The 25642-nt window shown below is 40.3% G+C and overlaps 2 protein-coding genes across 5 annotated transcripts in view; one reads left to right on the forward strand and one right to left on the reverse strand.

The window, feature by feature from the left end:
* The window catches only part of LOC122556817 (charged multivesicular body protein 3), a 68162-nt gene extending 51057 nt beyond the window's left edge, over positions 1–17105 (forward strand). For all 3 annotated transcript variants that reach the window (XM_043704400.1, XM_043704145.1, XM_043704190.1), the window contains 5 exons: positions 2406–2466; positions 7618–7797; positions 12078–12199; positions 13771–13885; positions 15215–17105. In XM_043704400.1, the coding sequence (XP_043560335.1) occupies positions 2406–2466; positions 7618–7797; positions 12078–12199; positions 13771–13885; positions 15215–15357 (621 nt within the window). In that variant the 3' untranslated portion in view covers positions 15358–17105. The remainder of the gene's footprint in view (positions 1–2405; positions 2467–7617; positions 7798–12077; positions 12200–13770; positions 13886–15214) is intronic.
* Positions 17106–20627: 3522 nt separating this feature from the next.
* Positions 20628–25642, reverse strand: part of LOC122557137 (lysine-specific demethylase 3A-like) — an 86932-nt gene continuing 81917 nt past the window's right edge. For both annotated transcript variants that reach the window (XM_043704611.1, XM_043704524.1), the window contains one exon: positions 20628–21934. In XM_043704611.1, coding sequence (XP_043560546.1) covers positions 21848–21934 — 87 coding nt within the window. In that variant the 3' untranslated portion in view covers positions 20628–21847. The remainder of the gene's footprint in view (positions 21935–25642) is intronic.

Below are 25642 nucleotides of genomic sequence, written 5' to 3' on the forward strand. Positions count from 1 at the left end.
ATGGTACAGAAGATGCTCTTTGGCCCTTTGAGTCCATACCAATAAAAACTAAACTAAATCTATACTTTCCAGCACTTTCTCCAGAGCCTTGAATGTAATGACATTTCAAGTGCTTATCCAAGTACTTATGAAAATTTGTGAGGTTTCCCGCCTCAATTTCCCTTGCAGGCTCGACATTCCAGATTCCAACCACCCTTTTAGTGAATTTGTTGTCCACAAATTCCCTCTAATCCACCTGCCTTTCACCTTAAAATTATGCCCCCTTGAAAATGATCCACCTTGTCCATGCCTCAATCATGTTCCATTTCAGCCTTCTCTGCATTAAAGAAAATAACCCAAGCTTACCCAGCCTCTCTTCATAGCTAAACTGCTTCAGCACAGGCAACATCCTGGAGAATCACCTCTGCATTCCCTCCAGTGCAATCACATCTTTCCTTTGTAAGGTGGTGATCAGAACTGCACACACTACTCCAGCTGTGGCTTAATCCAAGTTTACTACAATGTAACTACCCTGCTCTTATACTTTATGCCATGACTGATAAAAACAAGTGACCCATCTGCCACCTTAACTACCCTGTAAGCCTAGAAGAAAGTGAGGACTGCAGGTGCTGGAGATCAGAGTCAAAAACTCTAGAAAAGCACAGCAAGTCAGACAGCATCCGAGGAGCAGGAGACTCTATGTTTCAGGCATAAGCCCTGTAAACCTGTCCTGCCATCTTCAGGGATCTGAGGAGAAGCACCCAAGATCTCTCTCTCCCTCAGACCTTCTAGTCTCCTGCCATGCCTTCTTATCTTGTTACTTTTTCCGAAGTGCATCACTTTGCACTAATCAGGGTTAAGTTCCATCTGCCAGTGATATGTCCACCTGCTCTGTTTATATCCTTCTGTATCCTAAGACCTTCTTCCTCACTGTCAAACTCCTGGCCAATCTTTGTGTCATCCACAAATTTATATATTAATCTCCCTCACGTTTTCTTAAATATATATATATCATGAAATATAAGGGATACTGCACTGATCTGTTGTACACCACTGAATGGGGTCTCCAGTCACACAAACAGCCACCGCGCTCTGTCTCCTACCACAAAGCTAATTTTGGATCCAACTTGTGAAGTTATCCTAGATTCCATGTGCTTTTACCGTCGTTATCACTCTCAAAGAATGGAGTGAATACTGCCCTCTGTGATATTGGGGACCTCTGGAGGATGCCATGATGGATCATTCACTCTACACCTCTGAAGATGGTTGCTTCTGCTTTAGGCCTGTGTTTTGCATAAGGTACTTGGTTCTGTCAACTTTAAGGATGGAGGTATTGTTTAATTTTCCATCACCATTCATGAGTGGATATGGCAGGATTGCATTGGTTTTGGCCATAGCATGCTCATTCCATTATTTAGTACGCATGCAATCCTGCATGGTAGCTTAAGGAGGTTAACTTATTTTTAGGTCTTCATGATAATGTGATTAATTTGTTGGGCTGTGCAGTCGCAGATCATACTTGAATGCAATTCTGCTGCACGATGTCTACAATGTCTCGTGAATGCCCTGTTTTACACTGCTAGATCTGTTCTGAATCTGTTCCATTTATCATGTGGCATTGTCACACAACATGAATAGTATCACCATTAAGATAGGAGCATTGCTCCACAAGGACCATGTGATGGTTGCTCCTACTGTAATTGGCAGATATATCTGCACTGGGTAGATTGGCAAGGATGAAGGTGAATAGCTTTTCCCCTGTTGTTGGTTCCCTCAACACTTGATGCAGACCAATCTGACAGATACATTCTTTAGGACTGTAGGTAGTCATGCTACTGCTCCATCCTTGATCATGGACATTTGAAGTCCCTCACCCCAGTATATATTCTTTGGCCTTTCTACTCTGTGCTCTCCTCGAGTGATATTCCACACTGTGGAGACTCATCAGCCAGGGTGGCGCAGTATGTGGTCATCAGCAGGAGGTTTCCTTGACTATGTTTGACCCGATGCCATGAAACTTCATTGTGTTTGAGACAATTTTGACTCTGGGTTATTCCCTCCTGGCTGTATACCATTTTGCTGTAACATGTGGTGGGTCTTTCTTGTCAGTAGGACAGGACAGCCAGAGATAGTAATGGGGTATCCAGGATATTGATTGTAAGCTATGATTTGTGAATATGAGTACATCAAGCTGATGGTTCACTAGTCTGTGGGATAGATGTTACTGAAGAAGACTTTGCAAGGATCATTGGTCCACAGATACCATAGTTGTTTGTGAGAAGATGAGGCCTAGCATGGAATTGCTACTGTTTGAGACAGTGGTACACTCTCAGTGCCATTAGATAGAACATTTCAGGAGTTTGATCTTAACATTATTCAAAATAAATTATCTGGTTTTAATACTATTAAAATTTGATTCTGATTAGGTCACAGAATGGTCATTAAAAATAAGAAAAGAAATGAGGGTGATTGACCGACAAATCCGAGGTAAGTAAAGATTTTATATTTCTACTGTATGATTCAATTGAATGTTTTAGTGCTGTACACTGAATAAAGTGAAATCTATAGGCCTAGGTCTGGAGTTTTAGTACAGTGTTGTGTCCACAGTATTTCATAAATGGAGAGGTTTTCATGAGCAAAAACATCCAAGCAATGCAAACAGAATGTAGCTTTGAAATAACGACAGAAAGTGCTAGAGAAACTGCAAGACCAAAGAAATAGGAAAAGGAGCAGGTTATTTAGCTTCTCGAGCCTGCTCCACAATTCAGTAGGAATCCCAACATCGCCATCAAACCAGTGGATAAGGGGGGTGCAGTGGTAGTTTGGCACATTGACCTCTACACCGCTCAAGCCAGACGCCTCCTACCTCCTGCAAAAATGCTATCCCGTATTCCCAATTACTCTGCCTCCGCCGTATCTGCTCCCAGGAGGACCAGTTCCACCACAGAACACACCAGATGGTCTCCTTCTTTAGAGATCGCAATTTCCCTTCCCACATGGCTAAAGATGCCCTCCAATGCATCTCATCCACAACCTGCATCTCCGCCCTCAAACCCCACCCCTCCAACTGCAGCAAGGACACCCCCAACAACCCACCCTCCCTTCCTGGCACCTTCCCCTGCCACCACAGGAATTGCAAAACCTGCGCCCACACCTCCCCCCTCTACTCCATCCAAGGCCCCAAAGGAGCCTTCCACATCCATCAAAGTTTTACCATCACATCCACCAATGTCATTTATTGTATCCGTTGCTCCCGATACGGTCCCCTCTACTTTGGGGAGACTGGACGCCTTCTCACAGAGCGCTTTAGGGAGCATCTCTGGGACACCTGCACCAATCAACCCCACTGCCCAACATTTTAACTCCCCCTCCCACTCTGCCGAGGACATGCAGGTCCTGGGCCTCCTCCACCGCTATTCCCTCACCAGCCAATGCCTGGAGGAAGAACACCTCATCTTCCGCCTTGGAACACTTCAACCCCAGGTCATCAATGTGGACTTCACCAGTTTCCTCATTTCCCCTTCCCCCACCTTACCCTGCAGTCCTCACTTTTATCCAGTTCCAACCTTCCAGCTCAGCACTGTCCTCATGATCTGTCCTATCTGCCAAACTTCCTTCCCACCTATCCGCTCCGCTCTCCGCTCTGACCTATCACCTCCATCTCCACCCCCATCCAACTGTTGTACTCTTTGGTACCTTCTCCCCAGCCCCACCCTCTTCCATTTACCTCTCCACTCTGGAGGCTCCCTGCCTTCAGTCCTGATGAAGGGCTTTTGCCCAAAACGTCAATCTTCCTGCTCCTCGGATGCTGCCTGACTTGCTGTGCTTTTTCAGCACCGCTCTAATCTAGATTCATGACTAATCCAACATTCCTCTCAAGTTTTTTCCTGCCCATTTCCCATAGGCCTTGATTCCCCTGTTTACCAGGAATCTGTCAATGCCAGCCTAACTCGGCAGGTATCTTAAAGAGTCATATTGGACTTGAAACATTAACATATCCCTCTCTCCATTGATGCTGTGAGACTTCTGAATTTCCCTAGCGCCTTGTTTTTATTTCAAATCTTAACATCTACTGTGTTTTTCTTTTATCTAGAATAAAACTTCCTTCATCCAAACTTTTCTGTGTTGGAAACAGTTTTCTCTTTTAAAAAATGGGTATTATGTAAACATTTCGCTATACTTGATTCATTTTTGATCCATCCAGGACAAAGCAGCCCGCTTGATTGGTACCACCTCCACAAACATCCACTCCATCCACCACGAGCAGCATCGTGTATTATCTACAAGATGCACTGCAGAAATTCACCAAGGATCCACAAGGCAGCACCTTCCAAACCCATAATCTCTTCCATATAGAAAAACAAGGACAGCAGATATATGGGAACACCACCACCCGCACATTTGCATCCAAGCCTGTCACTATCCACACTTGCAAATTATATCATCGCTGCTGCAGTATCGCTGAGTCACATGCTAGAATTTAGTCCCTAATGGGTCACCTACAGCACATGGACTGCAGCAGTTCAAGAAGAAAGCTCATCACCACTTTCTCAAGGGCAACTAAGGACAGGTAATAAGTTCTGGCCAGCCACTGAGGCTTATGACCCATGAGTGAATTTAAAAAATCAAAACTGAGCCATTCTAATTTAATCTCTTAGAGTCTAATCAAGTCCAGTGACAATGTGCTGTTTGAAAGAACAGGTTTCTACAATTAGAATATTAATATAACAGTCAAGTTTGTTTATTCCACATAAAATCCCTACAGGATGGAAGCAGGCCATATGACCCATCGAGTCCACACTAACCCTCTGAGGAGTATCTCACCGAGACCCACCCCGTCCTACTCTATAACCCTGCATATCCCACAGCTAATGCACTTAACCTACACATTCTTAGACACTATAGGCAATTTAGCATGGCCAGGCCACCTAACCTGCACATCTTTGGACGATGGGAGGGAAGCAGAGGAAACCTATGCAGACACGGGTAAAACGTGCAAACTGTGCACAACCAGGGTAGAATTGAACCTCGATCTCTGGCATTAAGACAGCAGTGCTAACCACTGAGCTTCCATGCTGCCCATGTTTGATGAGCTGATTAGCCACTCTTTGCTGCCTGTTCTTAAGAATTGGGATTTATGAATTGAATTTAAAAAGCATCAAAGAAATACAAAGAAATAAATACAGAAAGTCTGTGAAAGAATACTACCAAAATATTTCTAGTTCATGATTTCCAAATTTAGCAAAGATCAACCTATATCTGTGATAATCTTTAAACCCCCTATCAATTATCTATGTTTAGTGAGAGACCAGCTTAGTTTAGATAACTAAAGTATCATAGGTGACTCCACAATCCTTAGTTAAAGATTACAAAGCACCAGATAATAGTCCAACAGGTTTATTTGGAAGTACAAGCTTTTGGAGCATGGTCCTTCATCTGGTAGCTAGTGGGGTACGATCAAAGGGCACAGAATTTATAGTAAAAGATCAAAGTGTCATACGACTGATGCAATGTCATAGAGATGTACAGCACAAAAACAGATCATTCAGTCCAACTTGTCCATGCCGACCAGATATCCCAACCTAATCTAGTCCCTTTGCCCGCACTTGTCCGTATTCGTCTAAACCCTTCCTGTTCATTTACCCATCCAGATGACTTTTAAATGTTGTAATTGTACCAGTCTCCACCACTTTCTCTGGCAGCTCATTCCATACATGCACTACCCTCTGTGAAAATGTTGCCCTTTGGGTCCCTTTTAAATTTTTCCCCTCTCACCCTAGTTCTGGAGTCCTCCACCCCAGGGAAAAGCCCTTGTCTGTTTACCCTATCAATGCCCCTCACAATGTATTGAACAAACCTGGATTGCTGCTAATCACCTGGTTGCAGGCTTCGATTCATGAATACGTAAATCCCAGAACTTCTTTCAAGTCACATTCCGGAGATAGCTTGAGGTGTTATAACAAAAGAGTGACATCTCAGCTCAGACAATGCATTAAAAGTGTGAGGTTAGAGTTGGAAATGTGACTTGAAATAAGTTCTGGGATTTACATATTAATGAATCAAAATCTGCAACACATTCCAAGTGATTAAAGACCTAACAACAATCTAGGTTTGTTCAATACATTGCATCAGTTGTATGACACTTTGATCTTTTACTATAAATTCTGTGTCCTATGATACTGCCCCACTAACTACATGATGAAGGAGAAGTGCTCCAAAAGCTTGTACTTACAAATAAACCTATTGGACTATAACTTGATGTTGTAATTTTTAACTTTGTCAACCCCAGCCCAACATTGGCACATCCACATCGTAATCCTTAGGGCAGTTTAATTAGTCTGAATTGATGCAGGTTTTATAAGAAGGTGATAATGCCTTTCCGATTGTGCGTGTCACTGATTAAAAAGGTCACCAGTTCACTGCCCTGCATTGAGTTGGTTAGTCTCAGCCAGGATGGTTATAGGAGAAATGCAGATTTTTTTGAAGTTCCTGGTTAGCAATGCCCAAAGTTTTACCAGACCATAGGGCTGCTGTCTCATTGAAGAGAGATGATTGGCGATGGTTTAACCTGAAGGTCATCATGCTTCTGGCAAAGGGAGAGGTTGAGAAGGGAGAGTCCTTCACAACACCCTCAACTGGTACAGGAATTGAACCAATGCTATTGGCATCACTCTGCATTACAAACCAGGTATCCAGTCAACTGAGCTAACTGACCCCCAGTTAGCAAAAGAGGAACAATTATATAAGATGCCTATTCTTGATTGCTGCCCAATGATAATTATTGAAAGTGCGTGTGTATGGTTCACAATATGCTCTATAAATTCTGAGGTTGCATGTTGTTTCCTCCTGCCTTTTGGCAAGTTTTGCATTTTTTTTCAATTTCTGTCCCTATTAACTTTGCAAGCTTTTTTCTGAAAGGAACAATTTTTTTTCTCATTAATCTTTTACAAGTTGCATGTTTCTTTTTAGATAGAATGACTAAGCGCTTAAAAAATGCCATTATGCAGACCATGCTGGAATTTTTCTAACTAAGAAGGTCACTTGTTTAAATTTCACTTCAGAATTTTAGTTTGTACCATCTTGGCTGGCAATCCTGCAGAGTATTGAGGATGCGCTGCTTTCTCGGCAGTGCTTTGAAACCCATTGATTCGTGCAGATGGATGTTGCCAACTTTATTAACTTATTTAAATGACGTTATTTAAAGAAACACAGTGAATTCTGATGTTTTTTGCAAGGTTTGTGAAGGTTTGTAGCTCAGGTTGAGGTTTAGGGTGTAGGTTTGCTCGCTGAGCTGTAGGTTTGATATCCAGACGTTTCATTACCTGGCTAGGTAATGCTGATAGTAGGATCATTTGTGCAAAATGTCTACCAGATTCACCACTCCCCACAAGTGCACTTCAGATAATTTTCTGAAACCTGTTGGGGCAGCCTAAGGAACGTGATTTTTAAAATAGATGTATTCGTAATATGTGGCTAACACTGGCTAGACTAGCATTTTTTTACCCATCCCAAATTGGTGGTGAGCTGACTTCTTGAACTGCTGCAGTACTTGGCGATACTGAAGTGAAGATAAGCCATTAAATAAGTAAAGCATTATAGAGATGTGTTTTTTAAAATACTTTCTTATCTCTTTGTTAGATATTCAAAGAGAAGAGGAAAAAGTCAAGCGATCTGTAAAAGATGCAGCAAAGAAAGGCCAAAGGGATGTGTGCACTATATTAGCTAAAGAAATTGTGCATTCAAGAAAGGCTGTGGGAAAGCTGTATGCGTCAAAAGCTCAAATGAACTCTGTCCTTATGAGCATGAAAAACCAGCTAGGTAAGTGATTAGTATTGTCGCTCCAATTTCAGAAAAATGCAATAACCAACTCTTGAAATTCTTGTGATGACTGCTTTGGACCCATTCTGATCAGTTTAAGACTCCCAAATGACAACATTGCTATCATGAGGACTTAGATGAAGGAGGGGCAGGACTGACATCTCAATATTCTGGGGTGTACAATATTCAGGTGAGACATAGCAGGGCATAAAAGGAGGTAGTGTGGCAGTATTGATCAAGGAGTCAATTACTGCAATAAAGAGGAACATCTTGTAAGGGCTTCTCAATTGAGACCAAATAGGTGAAACTTAAAAATGAAAAGAGGGCAGTCACATTTGGAGTATACTATAGATCCCAAACAGTCAGGAAGTAAAAGGACAGAAATGTAGGCACATTTCAGAGATGTGTAAAAGTAAAAAGGTTATAGGGGATTTCAACTTCGCCAGAATTAACTGGGATGGGTAACTGTGAAAACTTTAGAGGGTGGTATCTATGGGAGAGCATTTCGGTGATCGTGATCATAAATCAATAAGAACTAAGATAGTCATGGAAAAGGTCAAAGGTAGACCAGATATAAATGTTTTGAATTGAGGAAAAGCAGATTTTAATGCGATAGGACATGAAGATGTTGGCCCTGTACTTTGTTTTTGAAAAGACTCCTTAGGGATGGCTCAGTAGTTAGCAATGCAGCCTCAAAGCACCAGGGTCGCAGGTTCGATTCCAGCCTTGGGCGACTGTGCAAACTCCACACACACATTCTCCCCGTGTCTGTGTGGGTTTCCTCTGGATTATCCAGTTTCCTCCCACAATCCAAAGATGTGCAGGTCAGGTGGATTGGCCGTGCTAAATTGCCCATATTGTTAGGTGCATTAGTCAGAGGGGAATGGGTCTGGGTGGGTTACTCTTCGGAGGGTTGGTGTAGACTTGTTGGGTCGAAAGGCCTGTTTCCACACTGTAGGGAATCTAATCTAAAAAAAGACTTCCTTCAAGAGATGTTGTGGAGGTGCTGGTGTTGGTCTGTGGTGCACAATCACTAATAGAATTACCGAATCACTACAATGCAGAAAGAGGCTATTTGACCCATAGAGTCTGCACGGACCTCCCAAAGAACATTCCTCCCAGACCCAAACACCTATGCTATCTCCGTAACCCTGCATTTACCATGGTTAATCTACCTAACCTGCACATCCCTGGACACAGTGTAGCAATTTACCATGGTTAATCTACCTAACCTGCACATCCCTGGACACAGTGTAGCAATTTACCATGTTTACTCTACCTAACCTGCACATCCCTGGACACCGTGTAGCAATTTACCATGGTTAATCTATCTAACCTGCACATCCCTGGACACCATGTAGCAATTTACCATGGTTAATCTACCTAACCTGCACATCCCTGGACACCGTGTAGCAATTTAGCATGACTAATCCACCTAATCTGCACATCTTCGGACTGTGGGAGGAGGATTTATGGTAAAGGTGAGGAGGTTTAGAGAGATTTTAAGGAAGAATGTTTGCATCAGTGAGTATCTGAAACTATCTGCTTTTAAAGGCTGTTAGAGGCAGGAACCATCACAAGTTTAAGAAGTATAATCACATGAAGCCTAATAGCATACAAGGCTATGGCCAAGTGCTATAAAATAGGAAAAGGGTAAATGGCTACTTGATTACAAACTCAAGCACAGTGAGTCAAAGGGTCTCTTTCCATGCTGTCAAATTCTGACTGTAAAACTCACTTCCCATTCCAACCAAGCTGGATTGAACATTGGTTAATACATTTCCCCCAAAATACTTTATTTTTAATACTTCCAACATAGCTTTTCATTGAAAAACCATATATGCTTGAGCAGTTTAGAAATAATAATTTAAAATTTCATTTGCTGCTTATAATTTTGGCCCTGGTTTCAAATAAGGGTCTCTAAGCATTCCAAAGTTATAAGGAAATAGTAATTAAATATCAAATGACCTTTATTTTGAAATGTAATGAAAATATTAAAGATAGCCTTGACTTAAGTTTGTGTTTTTTGAACTCTTAAAAGCACTAGAATTATAGTAAAGAGTATGTTCATTTCAAATCATTTAAGTAGAGGGGCAAGTTTATGTCGCTTTTATCTTGATTGGAGATTCATCTTCTCATAATTGCTGGATTTTTATATAAAGTAGATGATGCTGTTACATCTATGGTTTGTTAAAAGAAATGATAATTCATGAATGCAGGCAATGTATTTTTGTCCTAAGGCTTTAACAGCATTGTGTACTAAATAGTGGGGGTGGTGCTCAAACTCTCAAATATGTTATCTGATAGTGAATTTTCCAAGGAAAATAACTTCTTCAGAGTTTAAATGAATAAATCAAAATACTAAAATACTGTAAGCAGAAATGTAACATTCTCTAACTGCCCATATACGTAGAATAAGTGATTTAGAATTGCTACCGACATGTGTGCCACCAGAATGGTTTCAAATATACCCCAGAAGAATGTTTTATCAGATGTTTTTTTTTAAAAAAAGCTTTAATATAACTTTGTTTTTAAGCAACTGTTATCTATTATATTCTAATCACCTACACATTCTCTACTCCCTGGTGATCTACCTATTTATCCTGACAGCAGTATATATCTGAGGTATGATGTTTTGCTTTGGAGAGGCATACTTGACAAATGGTTTCACAATAGATGAGCTATTCCCACCCACTCTTTGTCAGAAGCATAATATTATTTAGAATCTGTTGTTAAACCAAGAGTATCAATGATATCACATTGATATCTGGTGCCGCATTATAGGAGGATTATGGAAGCATTGGAAAGAGTGCAGAGGAGATTTACTAGGATGTTGCCTGGTATGGAGAGAAGGTCTTATGAGGAAAGACTGAGGAATTTGAGGCTGTTTTCTTTAGAGAGAAGGTTGAGAGGTGACTTAATAGAGACATACAAGATGATCAGACGATTAGAAAGGGTGGACAGTGAGAGCCTTTTTCCTCTGATGGTGATGGCTAACACGAGGGGACATAGCTTGAAATTGAAGGGTGATCGATATAGGACAGGTGTTAGAGGTAGGTTCTTTACTCAGGGAGTAGTAAGCGTATGGAACACCCTGCCTGCGACAGTAATAGATTTGCCAACTTTAAGGATGTGGATGATATGGAATAGTGTAGGTTGGATGGGCTTCAGATTGGTTTCACAGGTCAGTGCAATATCGAGGGCCGAGGGGCCTGTACTGTGCTGTAATGTTCTATGTTCAATGAATGGTGGAGTAAACATGATGGGCAGAATGATCTAATTCTTCTCCTGTGACCTATAGTCTTTAAGTAGTGACTCTGAATGAGACAATAGAGGAGATAGTTACCCTTTCAACTAGAAGAAGACATTTCTCGAACTTGACATGGGAAGGGGGCAGTGCCAGTGTGAAGAAGAGAGTACCTATTCAAATACGTTTTGAGAATAATAATCTCATCAGTTAATTGTGATTAAATCCGAATGTCACTGTTACTACTTAAATTTTAGTTTTCAAAAATATATAACCAGAGCAAATGCATTTTAATGTTAAAAAACACATTAGCAAAGATATCCTGCTGTCGGAATCCTCAAATGTAAATGACTAGAGAGTAGTATGGGGAAGGACTACGCATCATTTCATATTTGCTGTCTACAGCTCTAATGATAAGATGCAATATGTAAATTATATTTTATTCCCCTAAAAAGGTGCATCAAATCTGCACGGTAACAACACATATAAAATGCAAAAATATGTTTTATGGTGTAAGGTGACCCACATAACAGTTGGAAACTGCACTCTCAATTATCTATATAAAATAGAGCCTATTTAATGATTGGTAACAAAATTACAGCATCAGCAACAGTGCTTCATATTTTGTCTCTGCTCTTTTACAGTCTTCACTTTCTCCCAGTTTTGTCTTGCATGCCCAGATTCATTAACAGGTCCACCCTTATGCCCCTTGTTAAGTATGACAGGCATCACCAATCCACTTCCCACATTACAAGATCATTAAAAATGTCTTGACTGAAATGAGCTTAGCCAAGTTTTCCAAACACATTCTGGACTCTTTTGCTGTTAAATTTAAGAGCTTCAACATGCTTGGACCTCTTGTTCATTTTGATCATTTATAGGTAAGTATTACACTAATTACTATTTTTGGAGATTTTCTATTCAAAATGTTGGAGCCCTGATTGTTTTTTAAGTCATCATGAAATGGTCATAAAATTGCTATAGATTGTTAACTGAAGATGAGCATTTTCTTATCCTTGTCCTTTCTTCACAGCTGTAGCGAAAGTCACTGGTTCCTTAGAGAAGAGCACAGAGGTGATGAAAGCCATGCAGAGTTTAGTAAAAATCCCTGAAATTCAAGCCACCATGAGAGATCTGTCCAAAGAAATGATGAAGGTGAGACAAAACCCAGGCCCTAGTTCTATAGAACAGTTACATTTTAGTTTGAACCTGTATTGTATATGCTGTTGTTATTGTTGTAAATATACAGCCCATCCATTTAGAATATTTATCAGGACCAACCCTGTAATTACATGGAATTCCACTGGGAATCAGAAGATCATGATCATCGGTTTCTGTTTGAGAGCTGTGGAAAGTGAGATTTTTTCCTATAGTTTCACTTATTGAAATCAAACCTGTGACCTAACTGGCTGCACAAGTTCATGCTGGGCTGGATTGTTTCAATGTATGTCTCTCATAATGATATTTTCATGAGCAGCAGGTGTAGTGTATTAGATTAGAGAATATATCCATAATTGCTGAGGCTGAATATAGTGTCATCTTGTTCTACCCATGATCAGCCAGTTCAACAAGGAATGCAGATGAAAGCTGGCTTATCACAGCTGCTTGGTGAATCAACTTCCCAAGCCAAAAAAACTTCAAAAAAAAAGCTGCTGGAAACCTGAACCAGAATGTAAAATATAAACACTGAACAGATTAGTCAGACAGAATCTTTGGAGAGATATTTCAGTTTTAGGTGCTTTTATGAACAATGCAATGAGAGAGTTTCTTGTACTTCTATATTTCTTGTACTTACTGCTTTTTTAGTCAATAGATAATAGATTAGTCAAATAATTTATATTTCTGTCAAGGCAATGATATTAATAGCATTATCAATAATCACAGAATTGTTACAGCACAGAAAATGCCAATTGGGCCTTCACCTGCTCTCCAAATGAGCATTATGACTTCGTACATTTTCTCCATACCTCTGCAAATTATTTGAATATAAACAATCATCAAATGCTCTTTTGAAATCCTTGATTAAACCTGCCCCCATCACACTTTCAGGCAATGCATTCCAGACTCTAACAAGTTCCTATGTGAAAGTGTTTTCACTTCACAGTTGCTTCATTTGCAAGTCATTTTAAAACTATGTCCACTTGTTCATGATTCTTTTACAAGTGAGAGCAGTTTCTCCCTATCTACGGTGTCTAATAATGTTCCCTCTACGTTGTGCAGCTTATCACCGATCGTGGCATTGACTTACAGTTCTGGAAGGGTCTCATAGGCCCACACAGAATGGAAATTAGTGAGTGCTGCTGTCTAGCTCATGGGTCTGAAAAGTTCTGTCAAATCTCCTCTTAGCCTTCTCCTGTCTAAGGAGGAAAGCTCCAACTTATCTATCAGTCTTGTAAATGAAGTTTTTGTGGATGTAGGTTTTGCTCGCTGAGCTGGAAGGTTCATTTCCAGACATTTTGCCACAATGCTAGGTGACATCTTCGGTGGGCCTCCGGGCGAAGCGTTACCACTGAAGATGTTACCTAATAGGGTGACGAACCATCTGGAAATGAACCTTCCAGCTCAGCGAGCAAACCTACGTCCAGAACCTCAACCTGAGCTACAAATCTTCTCAGAACTCACTATGAAGCTTCTCATTCCTAGATGCTTGTAAATCTCTAATGTGTTCATATCCATAATTATAATCAACTGTTGCTTTGCATTCTGCACTGTCTTGTATTCACCAGGCAGGGATTATTGAGGAGATGTTAGAGGATACTTTTGAAAGCATGGAAGATGAGGAAGAAATGGAAGAAGCAGCAGAGATGGAAATTGACAAGATACTTTTTGAGGTTACTGCAGGTAAACTAAGGCCACTATCTTTAAACATTTTTGTGATACTGAATCTCTCAAGGAACTTTTACCAGTATCATTCTCAGAAATCAAATCTCTGCTAGTAAATTTTTGGGACAAGATTTGGGAGGTAAAATAATTGTTTTTCAGTCTCCTTCTCTCCACTATTGCCAGTATGTAATTGCCCTTTAATGGGAGGGAGGAGGTTTTTAGGGGACAGGTTAGCAAGAGAAATGGAGCTTCCAAGTAAAATTTAGTTAAGAATATACTTAATATATTAAGGTTCAAAGTTAAAGAAAATCTAACTCTGAGTTGCCTAATTTTGGACTTGCTGATTGTCAATAGGCTGTTGAGCTGACATCCATGTCAAAACAGCCAGTTACATTGACACCCATCTAAACGTACCTATTGCATTCTCAGCTACCTTCTCCCCAGCCCAGCCTCCCCTCCCATTTATCTCTCAGCACTCCCCTAACCCACAAGCCCCATTCCTGAAACGTCGGTTCTCCTGCTCCTCAGATGCTGCCTGACCTGTTGTGCTTTTCCAGCATCAGAGTCTCGACTCTGATCTCCAGCATCTGCAGCCCTCACCTCCTCCACCCATCTAACACCTTCAATGTAAAAATCACTCCACCACTGACAAGACACAGCCCACAAGACACACTGTAGCTCCTCATTGAGCTCCTTAGACTGCGTCTTCTAAAGTACAGCCTCCAACATCTGGAAGAACAAGGGTAGCAGGTGCATGGGAACACAACCACCTGCACACACCTGTCCAAACCACACAGCATCCTGACTTTAAAACATGGACATTCCTTCATTTTGCTGGATTAAAATTCAGGAACTTCCTCCCTAACACAATGTAGGTTCACTTGCACCAATTTGGGATGCAGCATTTCAAGAAGGCAGCTCACCATCACCTTTTGAGGGTAATGAGGGAGTAAGTAATAAATGCCAGCCCATCTAACATATCCACAGCCTGTGAGCATTTTTAAAGAATTAGTGGATTTATAATTGGGTTTCGATATAGATTTCTGAAATGTAGAAATATCCCGAACTGCTTGCCCCCTTTAGGAGAGGCAGTGGCCTAGTGGTATTATTGCTAAACTGTTAATCCACAGATCCAGGTGACATTCTGGGGACCTGGGTTTGAATCCTGCCATGGCAGATAGTGAAATTTGAATTCAATTTTTAAAAAAATCTGGAATTAAGTATCTAATGATGATCATGATTCTGCATCCTTCCCACAGCTCATCCTCCACCCAGCTTTTGTATCATCTACAAATGTGGAGATATTACCTTTAATGTCCTCATCTTTTGATGTATTTGTTTTTGCAGGTGCTCTTGGGAAAGCTCCCAGCAAAGTCACAGATGCTCTCCCAGAACCAGAGCTTGAAGGAGCTACAGCTGCATCTGATGAGGGTGAGGCAGAGGAAGATATTGAAGAAATGCAGTCACGACTGGCTGCCCTACGGAGTTAAATATGTAAATAACTTAATTGTACAGTTTCCCCTTTTACAAATTTACTCCAGTGATATAATTCAGTTGCACTTAATGGATATCCTTTCTACTTTCTGTTCAATGTAATTTTGTTTTTCCAAATATGAGTAAACATTTCCTTCTTAATGAAAGGTAACTACAGTTAAATTTGTATAGATGGGAAGGTTTCTGAAGAAAAACAAAAATTGCACTTGTGAATGTTACTTCTTTGCTAAAGCATTGTCTTGTCAACATACTTTTCTCAGTTTATCATTCAGCGTAATGATTTCAGTACTTCAATATTGATTTCTTACTGTTTTAAGTGTACTTCCCAGGCATGTAATGAAGTTTGGGGTCCCTGCTTGTGTAATTTGAATAATCATCGTGAAGAACATACAGTGAAGGCATGTTTTTCATTTGGGGTAGTGTTAGCTGTCCAAATTTAGTTTTTTTACATGTATAGATACTTCATGTGGCCTTAATTGTATCAAATGGATAGTTCATAGCGATTCAAAATAAACCCTTTGGAATGAAAGTTAAAAATTCAATGATAATTGCTTGGGGGAATATGTAACTTTGGTTGCTTATATTGTCATTCATACAGGTGTTCTGTTACTTAAAGCAAGTTTTCTTATAAACTGCACGCAGCTAATTTTGCGTTGCCCCCTTTATCACAAGTGTGAAATTGTCTAGGGATTTTGAATTTTTTTGAGTTGTTTGCTGTAGTCTTTAAAGCTGTTGTCTTGAGTAGTGCAAAAATTCCAGAAATCTGAATTTAAAAACAATATGCTGGATATACTCAGTCTGTGTGGAGAGAAAAACAGTTAATGTTTCATCTCTGACTTTCCACCACAAAAGTTTGAATTGGAAGATGGGCTACTACCAGTAAAACACTAATCTCATTGCTGAGCAACACGATCTACTTGTGAAATGTTTTTGCCTTCCCCACGGAGCCTTTAATTTTCTTGTGCAGGCATATGTTAAATTAACAGGGCCAACATTTGGAACCTTGCAAGGTTGTGCAGCTTGAAAAGAACATTGGTTGTGGAGAGTATTTTTACTAACCTCCCCATCACAAGATGCTGACAAGTGTATTTGTGGTTTGTTCAGCTGGAGGAGTAAAACACTGCATATGGAGCCTTTGATGTTGAGATATCAACTAAATACTTGGAGTAGTCATTATTATAATGTAGGAATCACAATGGGACTACAACGCAGTAGAGCAACTTTAATGAGAATTTGACTTTTTTACTTTGTTACATATTTATGGATGGATTGTAGATTTTGCATTTGGTTTAGCAGATTATAGAAACACTCCTGAGTGACAATACTCAAAATCGAACCGGAATCTGGACTCAGGATGTATGCTGTATTTTAAGTAGTAACTTCATCGTTGGTTATTGCAGTCCCCAACACATCATCCTCAATAGAACTGTATCACAATCTTTCTCTCTTCATGTTGAAGTAATGCCGAAGCAGGATTGGCTGCAGTGATGCATTCAAAATTGTTGAGGTAAGAGTTTGTCATACTGGACCTCCAATAATATTGCAATCTCATACTAACATCAAATAATGCAGTATTTTGATCCATAAACATTTAAGGTGGAGGTACAGGAAATAACATGCCAATGACTCAGTTCATTGTTACCCAAAAATAGTTGAGATTCATTGGATCTGTACTGCTTACTGAAGCTTTGTATTATGAAAAAAACCTCAAACAACTTAATAAAGTGTTTATACAACTTTTAAATTTATTGTCGTGTTTATGGAAAACATGTTATACCACTTGACTGGCCTGTTCGTGAGGCAGGACAGAATCTATGTGTGAGTACTGCACAAACATCACCAGGGAGATAGTGAGAAAAGAAACCAGTCTGTGACTTGCTTCTTTCCCAACTAGTCTAACAGTCAGGAACAAAGTAGAAAACAAGGTAGGACTGATAAACAGGCCTTTTTCATCAAAATAAATGCTAACAGGTACAGCAGATGGTTAGGTACATGGAATTGACAATTACAGAGACATGGCTCAGGAAGGGACAGGACTGGCAGCTTAATATTTCAGGGTATAGAGGCTATAGGAAAGATAGAAAGGGGGAGCAAAAGAGGAGGGGCAGTGGCATTTATGGTTAGGGATAACATTACCACAGTACTTAGGAAGGATATTCCTGGAAATACGTCCAGGGATGTTAATTTGGGTGGAACTGAGAAGGGATGATCACCTTATTAGAATTGTACTGTAGACCCCCAATAGTCAGTAAGAAATTGAGAAACAAATTTGTAAGGCTATCTATAAGAATAATAGGGACATTTGAAAATTCAAAAATGAGATAGTGAGAGTCCAGACAGTATACTCCTGTTAGGGTGAAGGGCAAAGCTGGTAGGTGTAGGGAATGCTGGATGACTAAAGAAATGGAGGTTTTGGTCAAGCAAATGGAAACATACATCAGATATTGATAGCAGAGATAGAGTGAACGCCTAGAAGAGTATAAAAGCAGAAGTATATTTGAGGGAAATCAAGATGGCAAATAGGGTTAAGGAGAATCTAAAGGGATTCTACAAATACATTAAGGACAAAAGAGTAACTCAGCAGAGAATAGGGCATATATGTGTGGAACCGCAAGAGATACTAAATGAGTATTTTGCATCCTTGTTTACTGTGCAGAATATAGAATGTGGGTAAATAAATAGCGTCATCTTAATGTCCATATTACGGGGTAGTGGTGCTGGACATCTTAAAAACACACAGTTGGATAAATCCCTGGCACCTCATCAGGTATACCCTAGAACTCTGGGAAGTGATGGCCTGGCTCCTTGCTGAGATATTTGTATCATAGATAGCCAGAGGTGAGATGCTGCAAGACTGGAGATTGGCTAATATGGTGCCACTATTTCAGAAAAGTGGTAAGGAAAAGCCAGGGAACGATAGACCAGTGAGCCTGACATTGGTGGTGGGCAGTTTGTTGGAGGGAATCCTGAGGGACAGGATTTACATGTATTAGGAAAGACACAGACTTATCAGATAGTCAACATGGCTTTGTGTGTTGGAAATTGTCTCTCACTTCTTCAAAAAACTTCATTCTGCTGGATACTCATCAATACAGGCCCATACCTTCCTCATAAGCTAACCTCCATTCAAGGAATCAAATAGAGTGAACCTTCTTTGTATTTCTAAAGATATTATATCCCTTCAAGTAAAAAGATCGAACTATATAGAGTATTCCAGATGTGGCTTCAATACTATACCATATGCAATTGTAGTAACATCCCTATTCTAATATTCCATTCCACTTGCAATAAACAACATTTCAATCAATCACTTTTTCCCTAATCATGTGTTGTAGTGAATCAGATGTACAGTATGGAAACAGACTCTTAAATAAAACCAGTCCCATTTGCCAGCATTTGTCTTAGACACCTGGAGGGGTATATAAGTGTTGTAATTGTACCAGCTTCCACCACTTCCTCTGGCAGCTCATTCCATATACACACACACACCACCCTCTGTGAAGCAAGATGTAAGCAGCATACAAGATCCTAAAGAACGGGATAGGATGGATGCTAAATAGATGTCTCTTCTGCAAGTGACTAGACCTACAGAATTTACAAATGACTTTCTATTTGAGGTGAAAATGATCATTCTTTCCTCTCCTCCCTCAACACTAAAACAGGGTCACTGCTGCGGTATGGAAAGTGCAATAAATAGAAAAAAAGTAACAGCCATGGCAAAGGGGAGGGATTAATGGGTTGGAAGAACTAGAAATGTCACAGCACAATTACTAGCTTCTGCTTTCCTAAAAAAAACAGTACTTATGATCACAAATAATTGAACTCAATTTTTGGGTCCAAAAGGCTTTAAAGTACAAGATCCAGAAACAAGGTCCTGCTATCTTTGACAGCCTCTGATTGGATTGCAGACGTTCCCTGCCACTGCCAGAACTGATAGAATTCCAGAGGATAGAAGTTCCGCTTTGCAATAAATCAGTCTTGTCAGCAGCATTTGGCTTAACATAGGCTTTTTCTTTGTGATGTCATTCATCCTCTGTCTCAGGATGTTAGACTAGTGAAGGTTACAGATTTGGACGGTGAGGATGTTATAGGGAACATGAAGACAAAGGATAACATTAGATCGAAAGCTTTGTATAAGAAGGCAAGCGAGGCGTCAAATCATGTGGGAAAGGATAATGACAGAATTTAGGATTTTTTTAAACTGGAATACAGACCTCAGATGGGTTTGACTGAGACTCCATAAAGCTGAAACAACTTCCAACCTATTGAAATAAGGCCCACGATTGCTAACCTCTTGGATTACTAATAGCTAGTTCGCAGGTACAAGTAGTCGCCTGTGCGCATGGACACCCAAAGCCCTTTGCTTTACCATAGTTTCCAGTCTCATTATTAAGGAAATAATATAATTGTATTGGTTTCCAAGTGGATAGCTGCACATTATACTGAAATCCATTTGTCAGAGTTTAATTTACTAAGCTGGCTGAGCTTTATAATACTGGTGTTTCCAGATCAGCCTTTCAAAAGAAACCAAAAATCACTCACATAGCAGTAGTTTTACACTGCATCAAACACACGACTCGGTCAAGCCCTACCACTACACTGCTAATATGCAGTTACCATGTAAAATTCAAACCCAACTGGGTCCTTATTAATCAGTGTTTCATGGATGTAAACTGATAGCCAGAAGTGACATTAAGAAGTTGGATCTTAATACAAACATTGAAACCAACTCAGTCATCAAAATAAAGCAAGCTTGCACTGAATTTCAAGAACATTTCCATATATTGCGTAAAAATCACATTATCAGGGTGTACAAGTACCACTGCAGACAATCTGTAAACAATTATACTGATCAACTCGTCACCTTCCAGATCTCAAACTTCAGTCACACGGTATTTAAACTACAAGAGAAGAATGTACAAAACAAACAAATCAACATGATACATTAAACATTCAAGTGTGGGTCCTGAGTAATCCAAAATTCATAATACAGAACAAAGGAAATGTCAAGCATTCTAAAAATTTTTAAAAAGCAGCTCAAAGAATCCCCTCAACTTTCCAGCCACAATTCCATGCTCAAGATAAACTGAAAGCTTTTGCTTGTTGGTACATCGGTTGTATATAAAACTAAGAAAAATCGCTTTCCAGTTAGTATTTTTAATAATCAATTAAGTCAAGATGAAAACCACAACTCAGTACTACCAGCTTCAAACTGAAGAATAGAACCCTTGATTTACTATGAGGTAAATTGAGAAAATAGACATAACTCTTTCATACAGTGCTGATTTCCCCAACAATGCAATTTGCTTATATATAGTGTAATGCACAATATTATTTTGGGAGAACTATTAGAACCTATTCATTACAAATACAGGGCAACATGTGCTGCCTCCATTTAGAATACTCATCTAGGAGATGAGCTTATTTCACGATAAACTTTGAATAGTTTGGCAAAAAAAAAATCAGTAGTCACATCAAAATGAGCGAATCCTATGCTTTGTACGTGTGAAATGGCATCCCCACAAATCAAAAGGTAAGCTGATCTGCTTTATTGATGTATATTTAATTAGCACTGTGTGGAATATCCCTCATGTACTGCACAAGTAAACAATCCCAATACTGTATATCTTTAACTCTTGGCTGACTAGACCCATCCGATTTTTCAAATGGTTTAGCAACATTTAATCAGAAAAGGGCTTCCACCTAAAGTACCTCAAAAAGAATTGATAAATATTTACACAAAGTGGAAGCAGAAGACATGGTAAAGCAATAATAAAAAAAGGCATATTCAGATCTGGGGTGTTGGTGTCAGAACACAGAAACTAAGTACTTGTGGTGAAATTTGTGCGTCATAGATTAACCGGATATGAAAGGAGCAGCATCCAGCTGTGACTGAAGCAGCAAAAGAGGATATATTTACAAAGGATTTGGTTAGTTTTTAGCAGTGTCCAATGGTTGAAAATGGAAATTTGACTTCCAAAACAGGATACATACAGGAATAAGATGCAGCTGATTGCTGGGATCACTGGCCATGGCATCCTCAACTAATTTATAAAGCTACGTTGTGTGTGGGTTCGCTTCATTATTTGCTGTTTCTGCAGATGTTGCAGCAACTCAGATTTTAATTCAAAACATTTCTTGAGACAGCTGGATCTCATTAATCTCTCTTTGGGAAAGAGGAGAATAAATTGAATAGTGGGAGGTAGAATACAATTGATTTTGTATTAACCACGAAAAGAGATAAAGGAGGAACTAAAATTTACTGGCTATAAACATACACAGAATTGTACAGACTATTGTAATTTCTTACTGGTACAAAATTAAAACAAGATGAAGTAGAGATCTGTGTTATGTTCCTTTCCCCATTTACTGTCAAAGTTCATTGAAAAAAATATCAGTTTTCCCTCCATGGACAGGGCTTATTCGTTCCTTTAAGATGATGCCACTAACGTTACAGTGCAGATTTTCCAGGAAAACAACTGGGATTCAGATTGAATTCTTGAGAAGGCTGGACTCGTGAGCTTTCAACATTGAAACAGCATCCTTCACTGCATGGTAGATGATATTCTTCACCTAATCAAAATAAAATCATAAAATGTATTATAGAACTCTTAGTACGGTTATTAATTTCAGTACCCAAAGACAGATTGTTAGCTTGTGACCCAACTAATCAGATTTGATTCAAATGCTAAATTTTGATCCCAGTGACTCAGAGGATGGAATCACGGGCTCAACACTTGTTTGGCGAGAAACAGCACATATTGAGGTGATGACAAAATTCCCTTGTTCAGCATCTCAACAAAGTTTACGCTATATCCCCAAATGTTTTATATTGATAAGACGAAACTTGCATTATATACAGCAACATTCATGATCTTAGGATGGCACTTTGGAGTTAATTAATTATTTAAAAATAGTATTAAGACAAAAGACCAGATAATTATGATGTTGGTCACAGAATAGATAATGACAAAGAAGTTGAGGAAAACTTGCCTACTTTTTGTTTTTCACATACAACCCCAGGGAGCAGGGGCCTCTTGTTCTTATATTCCTTACTGGAATGCAGAGATAGTTGTGTGGGCCAGCAACTACTATTATCAATCCATCATTGTCCTCGAGGTGGTGATGGTTAGCTGCCTTCTTGAACTACTGTAGTCCACATAATGTAGGCAGACCTTTAATGCTGCGGGGGAAGGAGTTCCAGGAGTTTGATTCCAGTCCAGCAAAGGGATTGTGATATAGTTCCAAGTCAGAACAGTGAGTGACTTGAATGGAAATATACACTTAGTGGCGCTCCCTAGTATCTCCAGCCCTTGACCTTTTAGCTAATAAGAACACAAGACGTAGCAGAAGTAGGCCTTTCAGTTCACGGAGTCTGCTCCACCATTTAATGAGATTATGGCTAAATTTACAACTATTTTCCTACCTGTTCCTCATAATCTGAATTTCCTTACTGATTAAAAAATCTGTCCATCTTTAATAACCGAGCCTCAGCAGCCCTCTGCAGTAAAGAAGTTCACAGACTTATTACTCTCAAAAGCATTTCTCATCTCTGACCTAACTGGGTGAGCATTCATTTTCAGACTCTCCCACAAGGGGAAACAACTGCTCACTATCTACCTGTCAGGCCCCTTAAGAACCTTGTATGTTTCAATAAGTTCACCTCTCATTCTTCTCAACTCCAACCTCTCCTTGTAAGGAAATCTCTCCATACCCAGAATGAACCTTCTCTGGTGCGTTTGAATGCCAGAGTATCTTTCCTTGGATAAAAAAAAACAAAATTGTTTGGTCTTAACTAGTGCACTGCGTAGTTTCAGCAGCACCTAATTTCATTGGTCCCATTGCTTTTGGTGTATCCAGGAGAGATTCTTGAGACAATATGCAGATAGTCCATCTAGGGAAGGAGCCATACTCTACTTCACAGTGGGGAATGAGCCTGGGCAGGTGATCAAAGTTTCAGTGGGGACCATTTTGGGAACAGTGATCATAATTCTGTAAGTTTAAAATTACTTAAGATTGGTCTTCAGGTGGAAGTGCTAAATTGAAAGAAGGCTTGGAGTCAGAGATGTACAGCATGGAAACAGACCCTTTGGTCCAACGCATCCATGCCGACCAGATATCCCAACCCAATCTAGTCCCATCTGCCAGCATCTGGCCCATATCCCTCCAAACCCTTCCTATTCATATATCCATCCAAATGCCTCAAAATATTGCACTTGTACCAGCCTCCACCACATCCTCTGGCAGCTCATTCCATACACGTACCACCTTCTGCGTGAAACAGTTGCCCCTCAAGTCTCTTTTTATATCTTTCCCCTCTCACCCTAAACCTATTTCTCTAGTTCTGGATTCCCCAATCCCAGGGAAAAGACTTTGTCTATTTATCCTATCCATGCCCCTCAATTTTGTAAACCTCTATAAGGTCACCCCCTTATTCCAATAGTATTAAGCAGGAACTGGAGAAATTAGAATGGTGGCCGTTTGAGGGTTAATCCACAGCTGGAAATCTTTTAAAGGCTAGTTGATCGAAGTTCAAGACCAACCTGTTCCTGTGAGGATGACAGAGAAGGAAGGCAACATTCGGGAACCCTTGATGTTGAAAGTTTGGTCAAAAAAGGAGGGAAGCATATGTAGGTTTAGGAAACTGAACTTAAAGAAATCCCACGAGGAATTAAAAAGCAAGGCCATGAGATGTCCTTGGCAAGTTGGATTATTGGATACAGAACTGGCTCAAAGGTAGAAGACAGAGGGTGGTGGTGGAGGGTTGTTTTTCAGACTGGAGGCCTGTGACCAGTGGAGTGCCACAAGGATTGGTGCTGGGCCCTCTACTTTTTGTCATTTACATAAATGATTCGGATGCGAGCATAAGAGGTACAGTTAGTAAGTTTGCAGATGACACCAAAATTGGAGGTGTAGTGGACAGCGAAGAGGGTTACCTCAGATTACAACAGGATCTGGACCACATGGGCCAATGGGCTGAGAAGTGGCAGATGGAGTTTAATTCAGATAAATTCAAGGTGCTGCATTTTGGGAAAACAAATCTTAGCAGGACTTATACACTTAATGGTAAGGCCCTAGGGAGTGCTGCTGAGCAAAGAGACCTTGGAGTGCAGGTTCATAGTTCCTTGAAAGTGGAGTTGCAGGTAGATAGGATAGTGAAGGAGGAGTTTGGTATGCTTTCCTTTATTGGTCAGAGTATTGAATACAGGAGTTGGGAGGTCATGTTGCGGCTGTACAGGACATTGGTTAGGCCACTGTTGGAATATTGCGTGCAATTCTGGTCTCCTTCCTATCTGAAAGATGTTGTGAAACTTGAAAGGGTTCAGAAAAGATTTACAAGGATGTTGCCAGGTTTGCAGGATCTGAGCTACAGGGAGAGGCTGAACAGGCTGGGGCTGTTTTCCCTGGAGGGTCGGAGACTGAGGGGTGACCTTATAGAGATTTACAAAATTGAGGGGCGCAGATAGAATAAATAGACAAAGTCTTTTCCCTGGGGTCAGGGAGTCCAGAACTAGAGGGCATAGGTTTAGGGTGAGAGGGGAAAGATATAAAAGAGACCTAAGGGGCAACATTTTCACAGAGGGTGGTACGTGTATGGAATGAGCTGCCAGAGGATGTGGTGGAGGCTGGTACAATTGCAACATTTAAGACGCATTTGGATGGGTAGATGAATAGGAAGGGTTTGGAGGGATATGGGCCGGATGCTGGCAAATGGGACTAGGTTGGGTTGGGATATCAGGTCGGCATGGACGGGTTGGACCGAAGGGTCTGTTTCCATGCTGTACATCTCTATGACTCCAATTTTGGTATACATATACATATTCGGTGTAATAGGGTAACTAGGAAAAGGGTACATTCATCAGAAAGGAGGGAATTTGTGTGTGGAGCCAGAGGAAGTGGGTGAGGTCTTTAAGGAGTACTTCACAGAGAAGAACATAGATGATGGTAGACTAGGGAGGGTAAGGTGAAACTCTAGGATGTGTCAATATTAAGAAGGTGGTGATATCAGATGTCTTGAAATACCTTCAAAGTGGCTAAGTCCCCAGGATCTGATGGGATCTATCACAGGATAGTGAGGGACACAAGGGAGGAGATTGCTGGAGACTTGACAGAGATCTCCGTATTCCATTTCGCCACAGGTAAGGTACCAGCCACAGGTAAGGTACCAGAAGACTGGCGAATAACTAATGTTATTCTTTTGTTTACGAGGGGCAAGAGGCAATTATAGGCCAGTGAGCTTTGTATCAGTGGTTGAGAAATTATTGGAGAAGATTGTTAGGG

Source organism: Chiloscyllium plagiosum, chromosome 1, assembly GCF_004010195.1.
Source record: "Chiloscyllium plagiosum isolate BGI_BamShark_2017 chromosome 1, ASM401019v2, whole genome shotgun sequence".
NCBI classification, from domain to species: domain Eukaryota; kingdom Metazoa; phylum Chordata; class Chondrichthyes; order Orectolobiformes; family Hemiscylliidae; genus Chiloscyllium; species Chiloscyllium plagiosum.